The sequence below is a fragment of the Zea mays genome, chromosome 9, assembly GCF_902167145.1.
Source record: "Zea mays cultivar B73 chromosome 9, Zm-B73-REFERENCE-NAM-5.0, whole genome shotgun sequence".
In the NCBI taxonomy this organism is placed as follows: Eukaryota; Viridiplantae; Streptophyta; class Magnoliopsida; order Poales; family Poaceae; genus Zea; species Zea mays.
Window position 1 is genome coordinate 86,242,244 of NC_050104.1, and position 12,254 is coordinate 86,254,497.

At 43.0% G+C, this 12,254-nt stretch overlaps 1 protein-coding gene across 1 annotated transcript; it reads right to left on the minus strand.

Moving 5' to 3' along the window:
• Nucleotides 1–1,371: 1,371 nt before the first annotated feature.
• On the minus strand, nt 1,372–11,737 carry LOC103638622 (U-box domain-containing protein 34). The gene is made up of 9 exons (XM_008661480.4): nt 11,456–11,737; nt 11,227–11,351; nt 11,012–11,127; nt 4,253–4,374; nt 3,828–4,156; nt 3,601–3,702; nt 3,012–3,413; nt 2,070–2,810; nt 1,372–1,985 (listed from the first exon to the last, which is right to left on the minus strand). The coding sequence occupies exons 1-9, from the start codon at nt 11,640–11,642 to the stop codon at nt 1,803–1,805; spliced, it is 2,307 nt and encodes a 768-aa protein (XP_008659702.1). The 5' UTR covers nt 11,643–11,737; the 3' UTR covers nt 1,372–1,802.
• Nucleotides 11,738–12,254: the final 517 nt, after the last annotated feature.

The window sequence follows — 12,254 nt, forward strand, 5'->3', positions numbered from 1 at the left end:
CTTGTTGGGTGGACAGCTCTAGTCATCTAGTGTGTTCTGTTCTTTCAGCCATCCTAGTGTATCTCTTCATTGCCATGAATGTTCCTAAGTGGGTGATTAAATCCATCGATAAAGTCAGAAAAGGATTTGCGTGGAGAGGGAGAAAGGAGGTGAATGGAGGAAGCTGCCTTCTTGCATGGGATAAGGTCACAAGACCTTTAAAGCTTGGAGGGCTTGGAATTCCTAATCTGCAGCACATGTGTTGGGCTCTTCAAGCCAAATGGATGTGGCTACAAAAAATAGATCCGAACAGGCCTTGGCATTGAGCATCCCCATTCAGCAGTAGGTCAAGGATCTTTTTGCAGCCTCGTTGATCTCTCATGTGGGAAATGGCACTAATACCTTATTCTAGACAAACAAATGGCTTAATGGTTGCTCCATCAGAGAGCTTGCTCCAAAAGTGGTGTCTAAGGTTGATAAAAGAGTTCTTACCACTATGTCAGTGGCCCATGCCCTTGTGAACAGGCAATGGATAGCTAATATCAAGACCCCCTATCTCTGATAGGAATTCAACAATATCTTCTCTTATGGGATGCTCTAGGAGAGGTGCATCTTCCTCAGGATGTTGACCGCCATGTATGGAGACATGAAGCCTTAGGGCTATTTTCTTCTAAATCCTGTTATGATGTCTTATTTCTTGGATCTATTGTTTTTGAGCCTTGGAAGAGGTTATGGAAGACCTGGGCCCCTCCAAAATGCAAGTTCTTCCTTTGGCTGGCAATTAGGAACAAATGTTAGATAACTGATAGGTTGGAAAAAAGAGGGATGCCTCACCCGAATGTTTGCCCCATGTGTGATCAAGCCCAGGAGACAATTCAGCACCTTCTTTTTGCTTGCATCTTTGCTCGGCAATTTTGGCACAAAATTCTTAATGCTCTTGGCTTGGGACACCTCACTCCCACAACTGACGAGGAGTCTTTTGCAGAATGAAGGGTGAGCCTCAGGGTTTCCAAGAGCAGAAAAAAGGGCTTAACTCCTTGATCATCCTGGAAGCTTGGTGTCTATGAATCCAGAGAAACATAACAATGTTTGATGGGGAGTCCCCCTCACTATCTAGAATTCTTTGAAGGTTCCTAGATGAATGTACTAGCTGGCTATGGCAGGAGCTGAAGAGCTAAAGTGCTTAGGCTTAGTTGCAGCTCTTAGCGAGGTCGGGTCAAGTCTTGGTTCCGGTTTGTAATGTCCTACATTTGTATGGCTTTTCTTCCTCTCCTTTATATAAGATGTGCAGTTCTCATGCGCATTCAAGGAAAAAAGTACTAAATGTACAGTAACTGAGTTCTACCTACTGATAATGATATACAAAACAACACTTCGCCAAGATACATGATCTCAGAGAAATCACACTGAAAATTGTAATCAGACCCTCCAAGATAATGCCTTGTAGGCTATAACTACAAAATCATACAGCATTGCAAAACTTAATTCCGTTGTAACTTAAATTGTCTGAGTAGCCTAAACCAGCTCTAACAAATCTAGACTAGTAACACAACTTATTCCTACAATACTATCTTCTTTCACTGCTACATTATAGAACTATTGCTCTTTATTTACATCTTAACTCAAACAGACAGTAATGAATCAAACTATATACAACGAATAAACCAGTCACCTCATGCCTTTATTAGGCCTTATTCGGTTATTCTCATTCCATGTTGATAAGATGACATTGGAAGAAATTAGAAAGAATTTTGATTCGTTATGGATTTAAACCCACTCAATCCCGTTCAATCCATATAGATTAAGATTAAAACGAACGGGCCTTAAGATGCTCGTAACTTCCATTGCTGTATTGCTGCATGCAAGGAATGGTTGGGAATTATGGATAGATGTGGAAGCCTCTGATTTGTCATTGGGGATATCTTGTGTTTTTCGAGCCAAGCTTTGATTGCCCTGTGTTCATAGGTGTGCCCATCTGCAGCAACGTAAGGATTTTCCATTACCTCCTGCGTCAAAATTCATCCATTTAGCTGCTTAAGTGGCAAACAGGAAAATGGAAATGTTGATGTAAAGTATCTGGCCAATTTTACCTGCAATATCGGACAGAAGAAGTGGCTTGGTGCAAGGATATTTTCGAGTTTGAGAGAAACAGTAACCCTGCTCAGGATATTTTCGAGCTCTGGAAGCACCACTGACTCAAGGTTAGGTCTGTCCCTGCATTTTAAGGCAGTACACCACAACCCAAGTTTTGCCAACATCTCAGCCTCAGCAATTGGCCAATCAGGTTGAGACTTGTCGAGGATGTCTGATAATATCCCCCTTTTAATCCCTTCTTCTACACTATTTACCAGCCCAGGTGGACGTTTGCCAGTTAGGAGTTGAAGAATGATAATACCCAAAGCATAAAGATCTGATTTTGGTCGAACAGTCCCAGTTAATTGGTACTCAGGATCCATGTAATACAGTGTGCCAGCGATGACAGTGTCTCTGTACTCTGTGAGCCCTTCTGGCACAAGATCTGATATGGGCTTTGCAAAACCAACATCACCAATTTTGCTTACGTAGTTCTTGTCCAGCAAGATGTTCCCAGGCTTTAGGTCACGATGGACAATGGGCTCTGGTTTCGTCCCATGCAAGAAAGCAAGCCCACAAGCCACATCAAAGATAATTTGGAACCGAAGAAACCAATGGAGTGGCTGCCCTTTATCGTTGATAAGTAGATCTTCTAAACTCCCGTTCTCCATGTATTCATACACAAGGCATCCAATTTCAGGACAAAAGCCAAGCAGTAAAACCAAGTTGGGATGGTGAAGTTGGCCGAGAATCTCCACCTGTCACACAATAGATCAATGTAATGAATCATTTAACCACATGGTATGTTATGGTTATGACATAGTACAACTGATACAAAATCTAGCAAGTTCGACAAAGGCCAAAAAACACATACATGCAACTTGAGGTTTCAAAACCTAGACAAAAAAAGTAATTGACTATGTCCAATGAGAAAATCAACAACATATAAATGGCCGTACCTCTCTCAAGAACTCATCAATCTTGTTGATCGAATCTTGTTCAACAACTTTAACAGCTACTTCGGTGTGGTCAAGGGTACACCTGTATACATTCCCATAGCCACCCTCACCAATCTTCTTTGCATCAGAAAAGTAATCAGTGGCGAGCTCTATTTCATGTTTCGAGTACCGCCTGCAACTTTTGCCTGTTGATAAAAGGGCATCCACAGCCTTAGCATTCTCAGCCTGGTGCTTGGAATAGGTCTCGTGTGTAAATGCATTTTTTGCCATCTCAACTGCTCCAATTGCTTCTAAATGTTTGTTTTTCTCATCTGGAACCGTCTGTTTCAATACTTCCTCTCTCTGTAGTGCGTCTTGCACCTTATTCACATCTTCACAGCAGTCACTAGAAAATAACTGAATCTGAAACAGTAGAGGTTAAATAGGCATGTAAGTAAAAATCTTCTGTCGAAAGGGGGAACCAAGGATACTAACTAAAAGCCTTAAGTTTGGACTGAAATAGTGAATGCCACAGTAAATCAATAGACAGCTATTTAAAATAAAACTTTACTTTTAAGGGCCATGTAGGGCACTATCATGCATGACTGACCTTTTTACTAGCATGGGCGAGATTTCCACAAGCTCTGTCATACATCATCAAAGTATCCTTCAGCTCCTTCCTCAGTTTTTCTTCTTCATCTATATGTTGGTACTGGAAATGAAGCCAGAAAACAAAGTCAGTGATCGTATTAAATTAGAGTATTTCCAGAAATGATTTGATGTATCTGAAAGTAAGCATTAGACAGAATGTTCTCAAGGCTGGAAAAAAGCTCTGACCTCTTCAACTGAGCTTAAGGCAACATAATGAACTTCCTTCAATTGGCCGATAGCATCAAAATCTTTGTTCCTTTCTCTCCCAGGTGTCCTTCGTCCTAAACTTCCTAAGAAACCTCTTCTATGACTTTCTGAACTTTTAACGGCGATGGAAGAAGTGCTTATAGAACTGCAGACTTGAGAGAATGAGCCTGAAATAGAATTTTCAGAATATTTTGGTATCTCATCATCAGCCAGATTATTCAAAGCCTGTTTGTCTTGTAGCCAGTCCCTCTGTATTTGATCAAATGCTTTATGACTTATTGACTGAATCCGAATAGAAGCGTTCGGCTCTGTAAAGAAACATATATTTGGGGGGAAAAGAAACTCAATATGAATAGTAAACAAAGACAAAAGTATTGAAGAAAAGGAAACTGAGCAATACATACTGCTACTTCGAGCCTGATTTGCAATTTTTATTGTTAACCTGCGCCGGGACACGACAAATATGTTGCACGAACTTGGTACGGTTTTCAGAATTGTAAAAGGCACATCTTGGAGTCGTAAAATCCTGAAAAAAAAATAATAGCACCACTTGTCAATGATTGACCAAAAATCAATGTGACAAAATTCAGAATATAAACATACAAACCCATTATTTTAGTTCTTCTCTTCTTTTGAACTGGGCGATGCCCATTTTTTATTCAAAAACAATAGCAAATATATTTTTGTTATTATTATGCATTTGAAGTGAAGGGCGGGCCTGGTGCAGCGGTAGAGCCTACCGCCTATAACTGGAAGGTCTCAGGTTCGAGCCCCAGCTTCTGCATATTATGCGGGTAAGGCTTGGCGCTTAAAGATACCCATCCCCAGACCTCCTACGGTGTAGGAAGCCTACGGCACTGGGTACGCCCTTTATTATGCATTTGAAGTATAACTCTGCCTATGTTGCCTTAACATAGCTAGTCCTAAGCGCTGATAAAGGAGGGTTGTGTTAGGCTTGGCGAGCCAACGTTAAACCTAGTCATTCTAATGGAGATAAAATCTGAAAGAAATCCGTTGGGGTGTAAACCTCATAGCAACGCGCCATATCGGAACTCGGTATTGTGTTAAATGGGCAAGGGTCGGATCGTCACTCTCTTGGGTGACGTGTCATGTCGCAATCTACGCATGGTCTCAAATGAGCAAGGATCAGGTCGCTACTCTCTTAGTGGCATACTACGTTAGCGTCTAGGTGTGATGAAAAATGTGCAATGGTCTTCGCATCACTGACAGGTGTGAAGGGTAAGGAAGCTAGTCAAACCAACTAGGATTCGCTTAGGTAGTTGGTGTAGGGTATTTTACAAGTAAGTTAAGGGAGTTAGTTGAGACAGCGACTAGGAGGCATATAAATATCTTATACATTCAAGAGACTAAATGAAAGGGTCAGAAGACGAAGGAGGTAGACAATACCGGCAGGGGCAGAGCCAGAAAAAATTTAGGAGGGACTGAACTAAACTGCTACAGTATATGAGGCCCTCCTACATTATATTGTATATGGTTTAAATTTTAGGGGGCTTCAGTGGGGCTCCATGGGCTCGGGAGCAGTAGGAGGGCTCAAGCCCCGCCTGCCCCACCAATACCTTCATCACTGAATATCGTCTTCAAGCTTTGGTACACAAGAACTGCAAATGGAAATGGAGCATGAATTTTGATTGATAAGAGTCTTAAGAACGGTGTGGTGGATGTGAAGAGGCAAGGAGATTGGATTATCTTACTCAAGCTTGTTATAGCTGATTTGGTCTTGAACACAATTAGTGTGTAAGCCTGCCAAGTAGGCCCAATGAGAGTGCTAAGTGTTTTTTTCTAGGAAAACTTAAATGGTATGGTTAGAGATGTACCTATTAGTGAGAAGCTTTCGATAGGAGACCTCAATGGGCATGTAGGTACAAAAAGTGCAAGTTTCAAGACGGTTCATGGAGGTTTTGGGTATGGTAGTAGAAATCAGGGGGGAGAAAAAGTGTTGGACTTCATAGTAGCTTATGACCTATTGATATCCAACACCTTCTTTAGGAAGAGAGACTTATTTAGTGACCTATAGTAATGGATAGCGTCAGATTGACTTTGTCCTTACAAGAAGAGAGGATAAACGAACATGCTTGGATTGTAAGGTGATACCTAGAGAGTATATTGTCTCTTAACATAAGTTTGTGGTGACGGTCTTATGTTTTCAGGTGCATGCCCATATGGATAAACAAGCCAGGATTGTGAGAACAAAGTCTTCAAGGAAAGAACCATCAAAGAGGGCACTTGGAAGTAAGAAGATGACACACACAACAAGTGGAAGAAGATGGAGTAACTAAAGGGAGTGGAGGTGAAGCTAAAGACACTTGGTGGTGGAATGAGAAAGTCTAAAAAGCTATTGAGGAGAAGAAAGAATGCTACAGATGTTTGTACAATTATAGGAGTGTCAACAATATCGAGAAGTACAAGGAAGCAAAGAAGACTGTAAAACGAGTTGTAAGTGTAAAAAGGGGTAAGGCGTATGAGGATCTTTACCAACGCTTCAGTACGAACGAATGAGAAAAAGACATATATAGGATGGCTAGGGTTCGTGAGAGGAATACAAGAGACTTCAACCAAGTTAAGTGCATTAAGGATGAAACAGAGTATCTCTTGGTGAAGGATGACGAGATCAGTCATAGATGGCAAGAGTACTTTGACAAATTATTCAATGGGAGAATGGGACACAACCTTTCAATTGGATGACTCTTTTGATGACACTAATAGACGATTTGTGCATAGGATCTAATAATCTGAGGTTAGGGAGGCAATGAAAACAATGAAAGAGGGGTAAGGCGATGGGCCCTGATGGTATCCCAATTGAGGTATGGATATACTTCAGGGACATAGCTATAGTATGACTAACCAAGTTGTTCAACCATATCTTCCGATCGAATAAGATGTTTGACGAGCGGAGAAGTATATTGGTACCGATCTACAAGAATAAGGAAGATATTCAAAGTAGTACTAATTGCCGAGGAATTAAGTTGATGAGCCATACTATGAAGCTATGGGAGAGAGTTATCGCGCATTACCTCAGAGGAATAACAAGGATATCTTTCAACCAATTTAGTTTCAAGGTCAACCATGGAAGTCATTTTCTTAATAAGACATGTGATGAAGCAGTATAGGAACAAAAGAAGGATCTATACATGGTTTTCATTGATTTGGAGAAGTCTCATCACAAAATATCAAGGAATGTTATGTGGTGGACTTTGAACAAACATAAAGTTTCAACGAAGTACGTTAGACTCATTAAGGACATGTACAAGAATGTTATGACTAGTGTCCGAACAAGTGATGAGGACACAAATGACTTCTCAATTAAAATAGGACAACGACAAGTATTAGCTTTGAGCCCTTACCTTTTTGCCTTGGTGATAAATAAGGTCACAAGAGATATATAAGAGGATATCCCTTGGTGTATGCTTTTTGTTGATGATGTAGTGCTAGTTGATGAAAGTTGGGTAGGAGTAAATAAGAAACTAGAGTTGTGACGGGAGACTAGATTCTAAAGTTTTTAGACTCAGTAGAACTAACATAGAATATACGAGATGTGATTTTGGCACTACACATGAGGAATATGTTAGTTTAAAAGGTCAAATAGTGTCTAGGAAGGACATCATTAGGTACTTAAGATCAATGCTATAGAGAAAAGGGAATAATGATGAAGATGTTAGCTATAGAATCAAGCAGAGTGGATGAAGTGGTGTCAAGCATATATCGTTCTACATGACAAGAGGGTACCACAAAAGCTAAAAGACAAGTTTTATAGGATGGCGATTAGGCCTGTGACCTGCTATGTTGTATAATGCAAAATATTGCCATCCCAGTTTATCTTTTCCTTGCAATGAATGTCCCTAAGTGGGTGATTCACAAAATTGATAAAATCAGAAAAGGATTTGTGTGGAGAGGGAGAAAAGAGGTGAATGGAGGTAGCTGCCTTGTGGCATGGGATTCAGTCACAAGACCTTTGAAGTATGGTGGGCTTGGGATCCCTAATTTACAACACATGTGTTGGGCCCTTCAAGCCAAATGGCTTTGGCTTCAAAAAACAGATCGGGATAGGCCTTGGCTTGGCTTGTCCATCCCCATTCAGCAACATGTTAAAGACCTTTTTGCTGCATCTCTGATTTCTCATGTGGGAAATGGCTCTAATACCTTGTTCTGGACAGATAAGTGGCTTAATGGATGCTCCATCAGAGATCTTGCTTCAGAAGTGGTGTCCAAGGTGGCTAAGCGAGCTCTTACCTCTATGACAGTGGTTCAGGCTCTTGAAAACAGGCAATGGATTGCACATATCAACCCCCCCCCCTTTCCTTGATTGGAATTCAGCAATTTCTTTTCTTATGGGATACTTTAGGAGATGTGCAGCTTTCTCAGGAGGAGGACCGCCATGTTTGGAGACATGAGACATCAGGGGTGTTCTCCTCTAAATCCTGCTACAAGGTCCTTTTATTAGGTTCTACTGTCTTTGAGCCTTGGAAGAGATTATGGAAGACCTGGGCTCCTCCTAAATGCAAGTTCTTCCTTTGGTTGGCAATAAGAAACAAATGTTGGACAGCTGACAGATTACAGTTGAGGGGACTGCCACACCCAGATGTTTGCCCAATGTGTGATCAAGCCCAAGAGACAATTCAGCACCTCCTTACTGCGTGCATTTTTGCCCGGCAATTTTGGCATACAATTCTTGCTGCTATTGGCTTGGGGCATCTCACTCCGACTGCTGATGAGGGAAACTTTTCAGAATGGTGGGGAAAGGTGAGCCTTAGAGTTATCAAGACCAGGAAAAAAGGACTTAACTCTCTGATCATCCTGGGGGCTTGGTGCCTATGGCTTCAGAGAAACAGAGCAGTGTTTCATGGGGAGTCTCCTTCATTGCCCAGGATTCTTAGGTGTTTCTCAGATGAGTGTGTTTGCTGGGTTTTAGCAGGAGCTAAGGAGATCGGTAGTATGGGCTTAGTTGCTGCCCTGGGCGAGGTCGGGTCTAGTTTCAGTACTTCTATGTAATTGCTTTCGGAATTTTGTGGGTCTTTGGGAGATTTGCTTTGCAACATCTCCTCTTTTGTAATGTTTCTCTTCCTCTTTAATATATAAGATGCGCAGTTCTCCTGCGCGTTCTCAAAAAAAAAATATTGGTCTACAGAAGGATAACATGTTCAGTGGATAGGTGTATTTTTCCAAAAACACAGGAGAGCTGTATTTCATTAAATTAAGAAGGATAATGGTCTAAAGCAGACCAAGTACAAAGGGCTCCTTACGGAGGCCGAAAACAAAGAAACCTAAATGGACTCATCTAGAAACCAAAACAACAAGGATAGCTGTTGCGAAAATACGTATGTTACATTGAATTTATGGCTATACAAGAAGTGGTCGAGTCCAGAATAATGTTATACGTGATAGACTAGAGGTAGCAACAATTGAAGAAAAGTTTATCCAACATCAATTGAGATGGTTTAGACATATCCAACAGAAACTTCTAGAGGCGCTAGTACGTACTGGGATCCTATGACACAATAGCAATAAGAAGAGAGGAAGAGGAAGACCAAAGTTGACATGGGAATAGACAATAAAAGGAGACTGGAAATGATGGGATATACCCAAAGATTGTTGAATAGGGAAAACTTGACTTATGGGCTCTATTGCGTTTTCAACTATAGCCTACACAACTTGCTTGGGATGAAAGGCTTTGTTGTTGTTGTGTGCATTTAAAGTACATACTAGGTTCATCCAAGCAACATTGAAATTTTATTCCTAAGTAATATATATTGACACGACTATACATGCACAAATGTCACGTAGAGATATCGAAAATGCAGAGCGCAACATGACATGTAGAGGGTTCAAAGTGGAATTTTAGTTTTTCAGTTTGATAGTTGGTACAGAATCATTAGATGGACAGCTAACAGGAAAAAAGATTAATTAGGGGTACAGGACCTGTGAAAGTCTAAGAGGCAACCACAAGCAACAAAAGTAGATCCACCAAAAACATATGGCAGTTGAGTCACGTCATGCACCAAACTATACAACTGAAAAGGAAAAGGGAATCCAGCTGCTGCTCCTTTGCAAATGACATCTTCTAGTTTCGCATAAATAGATTTATGAGAACTGACAAAGGCAACCTTTGCACAAAAATAATTGTTAGCAAAAGTCTATGAGTTGTGAAATGTCATGTCTGACATGGGACGCCGGAGAGGAGAGTTTTATGCCTACCAAAAACAATTCTTTTCATCTTTGCATGCACATCTTTTGAGATGATCACGAAATTTAGAAAAAGAGGTTAAAGCAGTAAAAGCACTATTAATGCTGAGCCCTTTGTGGCAAAACATCCCAAAATGGACACTCATCTTTTTCCAATTCATTCCCAAAGGTGGTCATTTTTCAACCAACTGCTCAGTTGGAACGAAAAGCAGAGATGAGTTGTACTAGTCCTACATAACTGGCACAGATCAGCATCAAACAGGACCTTACTGCTGCCGAGTCTTGCCAAGGGGGAGAATAGGTTAGTCCTATTCATATTTTACTCAAAAACATAAAAGAGCTTAAAAGAGGTTTGATCTTCATAAAAAAAAGCAGATCAATTCCAGTGTACGTGCATGCGTCCAGCTTTCCAATACCAAATGCTGTGCCTGTGTGCGCATCCCACTATCTCAAAAGGTTTGTCTGTTTGTATTTTGAGTTTTGTTTTCCCTTTTGTTCCCTACCATTGCTTTGGGCACATCCCACTATGCCAAATGCGCGCGCACATCTCACTATCCCCCCCCCCCTTTTGCTCCCTTGCTTTCCTTTTTTGTTTTAATTAGGAAAAAGGCATGATCCATCACATCACTTGTGGGGTTCTCAAAAGCAGAATCCTAGTCTTTGTGTTTGGAGAGATTTGCAAAAAAAATAAAAAAAAAGTGCTAGCCTTTGACAGAAAAGACGCTCAATCCTGACGAAATGTTTGCCAAATCGTTGGTCTGACAGAATGAAGCTCGTTTCACTGTCTCCAAAAAGGGACACTCCTTTTTGCTCCCTGTGGCCTTTATTCTTATAGTTTTACCTCACTTCAGTAAAATTATTTAATTTCAGTAAAACTTAGCAGCGATTCCCTGAATCCCTATAACATGGACATTTGGTTTCTCAAAAGTGAAATTCCAGACGCCTTGTGTACTAAAAATCCTCACCTCCGGAACCAGCTGAGGGAGGCGGATCCGAGCACGAGGCTGCGGACGCCGGACTCCGCCGCGTACCTCACCAGCGCCTCGGCGACGCTGTCCCCTTCCAGAACCACCGTCTCCACCTGCGAATTTGGCAGGCTCGAACCAGTCGATCAGAAACGACGCAGTACCAGCAAAGCTACGACGCGGAGTGAAACGCGAGGGGGGCCACTTCCACTCACGCTTTTGCCGCGGCCGACGAGGCGGCGGAAGGGGAGGAAGATCTCCTGCGCGAGCGCGCGGTTGTCCTGCGCGTACATCTCCACCACCTCCGGCTCCATCTTGTCCACCGGCACCCTCTCCCCGGCTTCGCCACACCGAGAAAGAAAAACCGTGGAGCCCATCGTTAGGTGGCTCCCATTTGGAACCCAGAGGACTCGAGGAGGGGAAGTGAAGTGAAGTGGTCCTTACATGGAGACGGCACGAAGGAGACGGGCGGGATGACGTGGACGAGCGCGACGCGGCCGCCGGGCGGGACCAGGCTGGCGGCGGCCCACCGCGCGGCTCGGCGGCTGGCGCGGCCGTCCCCGCGCACGGCCACCGCGACCTGGAACTGCATGCCCCCGCCGTCGCCCGGCGAGGACGCACCCTCCTCCATCCCTGCGGCGCCGGCCGGGGGAGGTCGCGAGGTCAACTCAACTGAGCTGCTGCGGTCTTGCGGGCAAGCAACGGGCGGGCCGCGGGCGGGTTCCTTCGAGAGCACGGCGGTTGGGTTGCGTTGTTTTTAATGATGATGAGCTCGTTCGTTCAATGAATGGATGTTTCGGGGCTGCGCTCACCGTGACAGTGACGTGGAGGCCGGACCGTCTTCCGTGGGGCCCCCAGTTGGACTGGGGACGCGCGTGGTGACTGGTGCGCGTTCGTGAGGGAGATCCGGATGAAGGGTTCGTTTCGTTTTGGTCGGCGATTTCGGCATGTTGAGCTTTTATCTTGTTCATTGAGGATGGATGACAAAAAAATCAAAGTAAAAAAAATCGTGGATCTCGATGTTAGAAACAATCTTGTCATTAGGAGATCTGCATGTTTATATTTCGTTTTGCATTTAGCTGTAGGGAGTCGGCAAGGCATGAGGCCAGCAACGCCATGGGAAGTGGTAACTGCGTACGTGTGGACGGAAGTGATTTTCGTGGCGAAGGAATAGATCCAGCGACTGGGTTTTTGCACGTCGTTGGCGTGAGACTCGCCGGCCATGTGCCTCTTGATTAGTGTG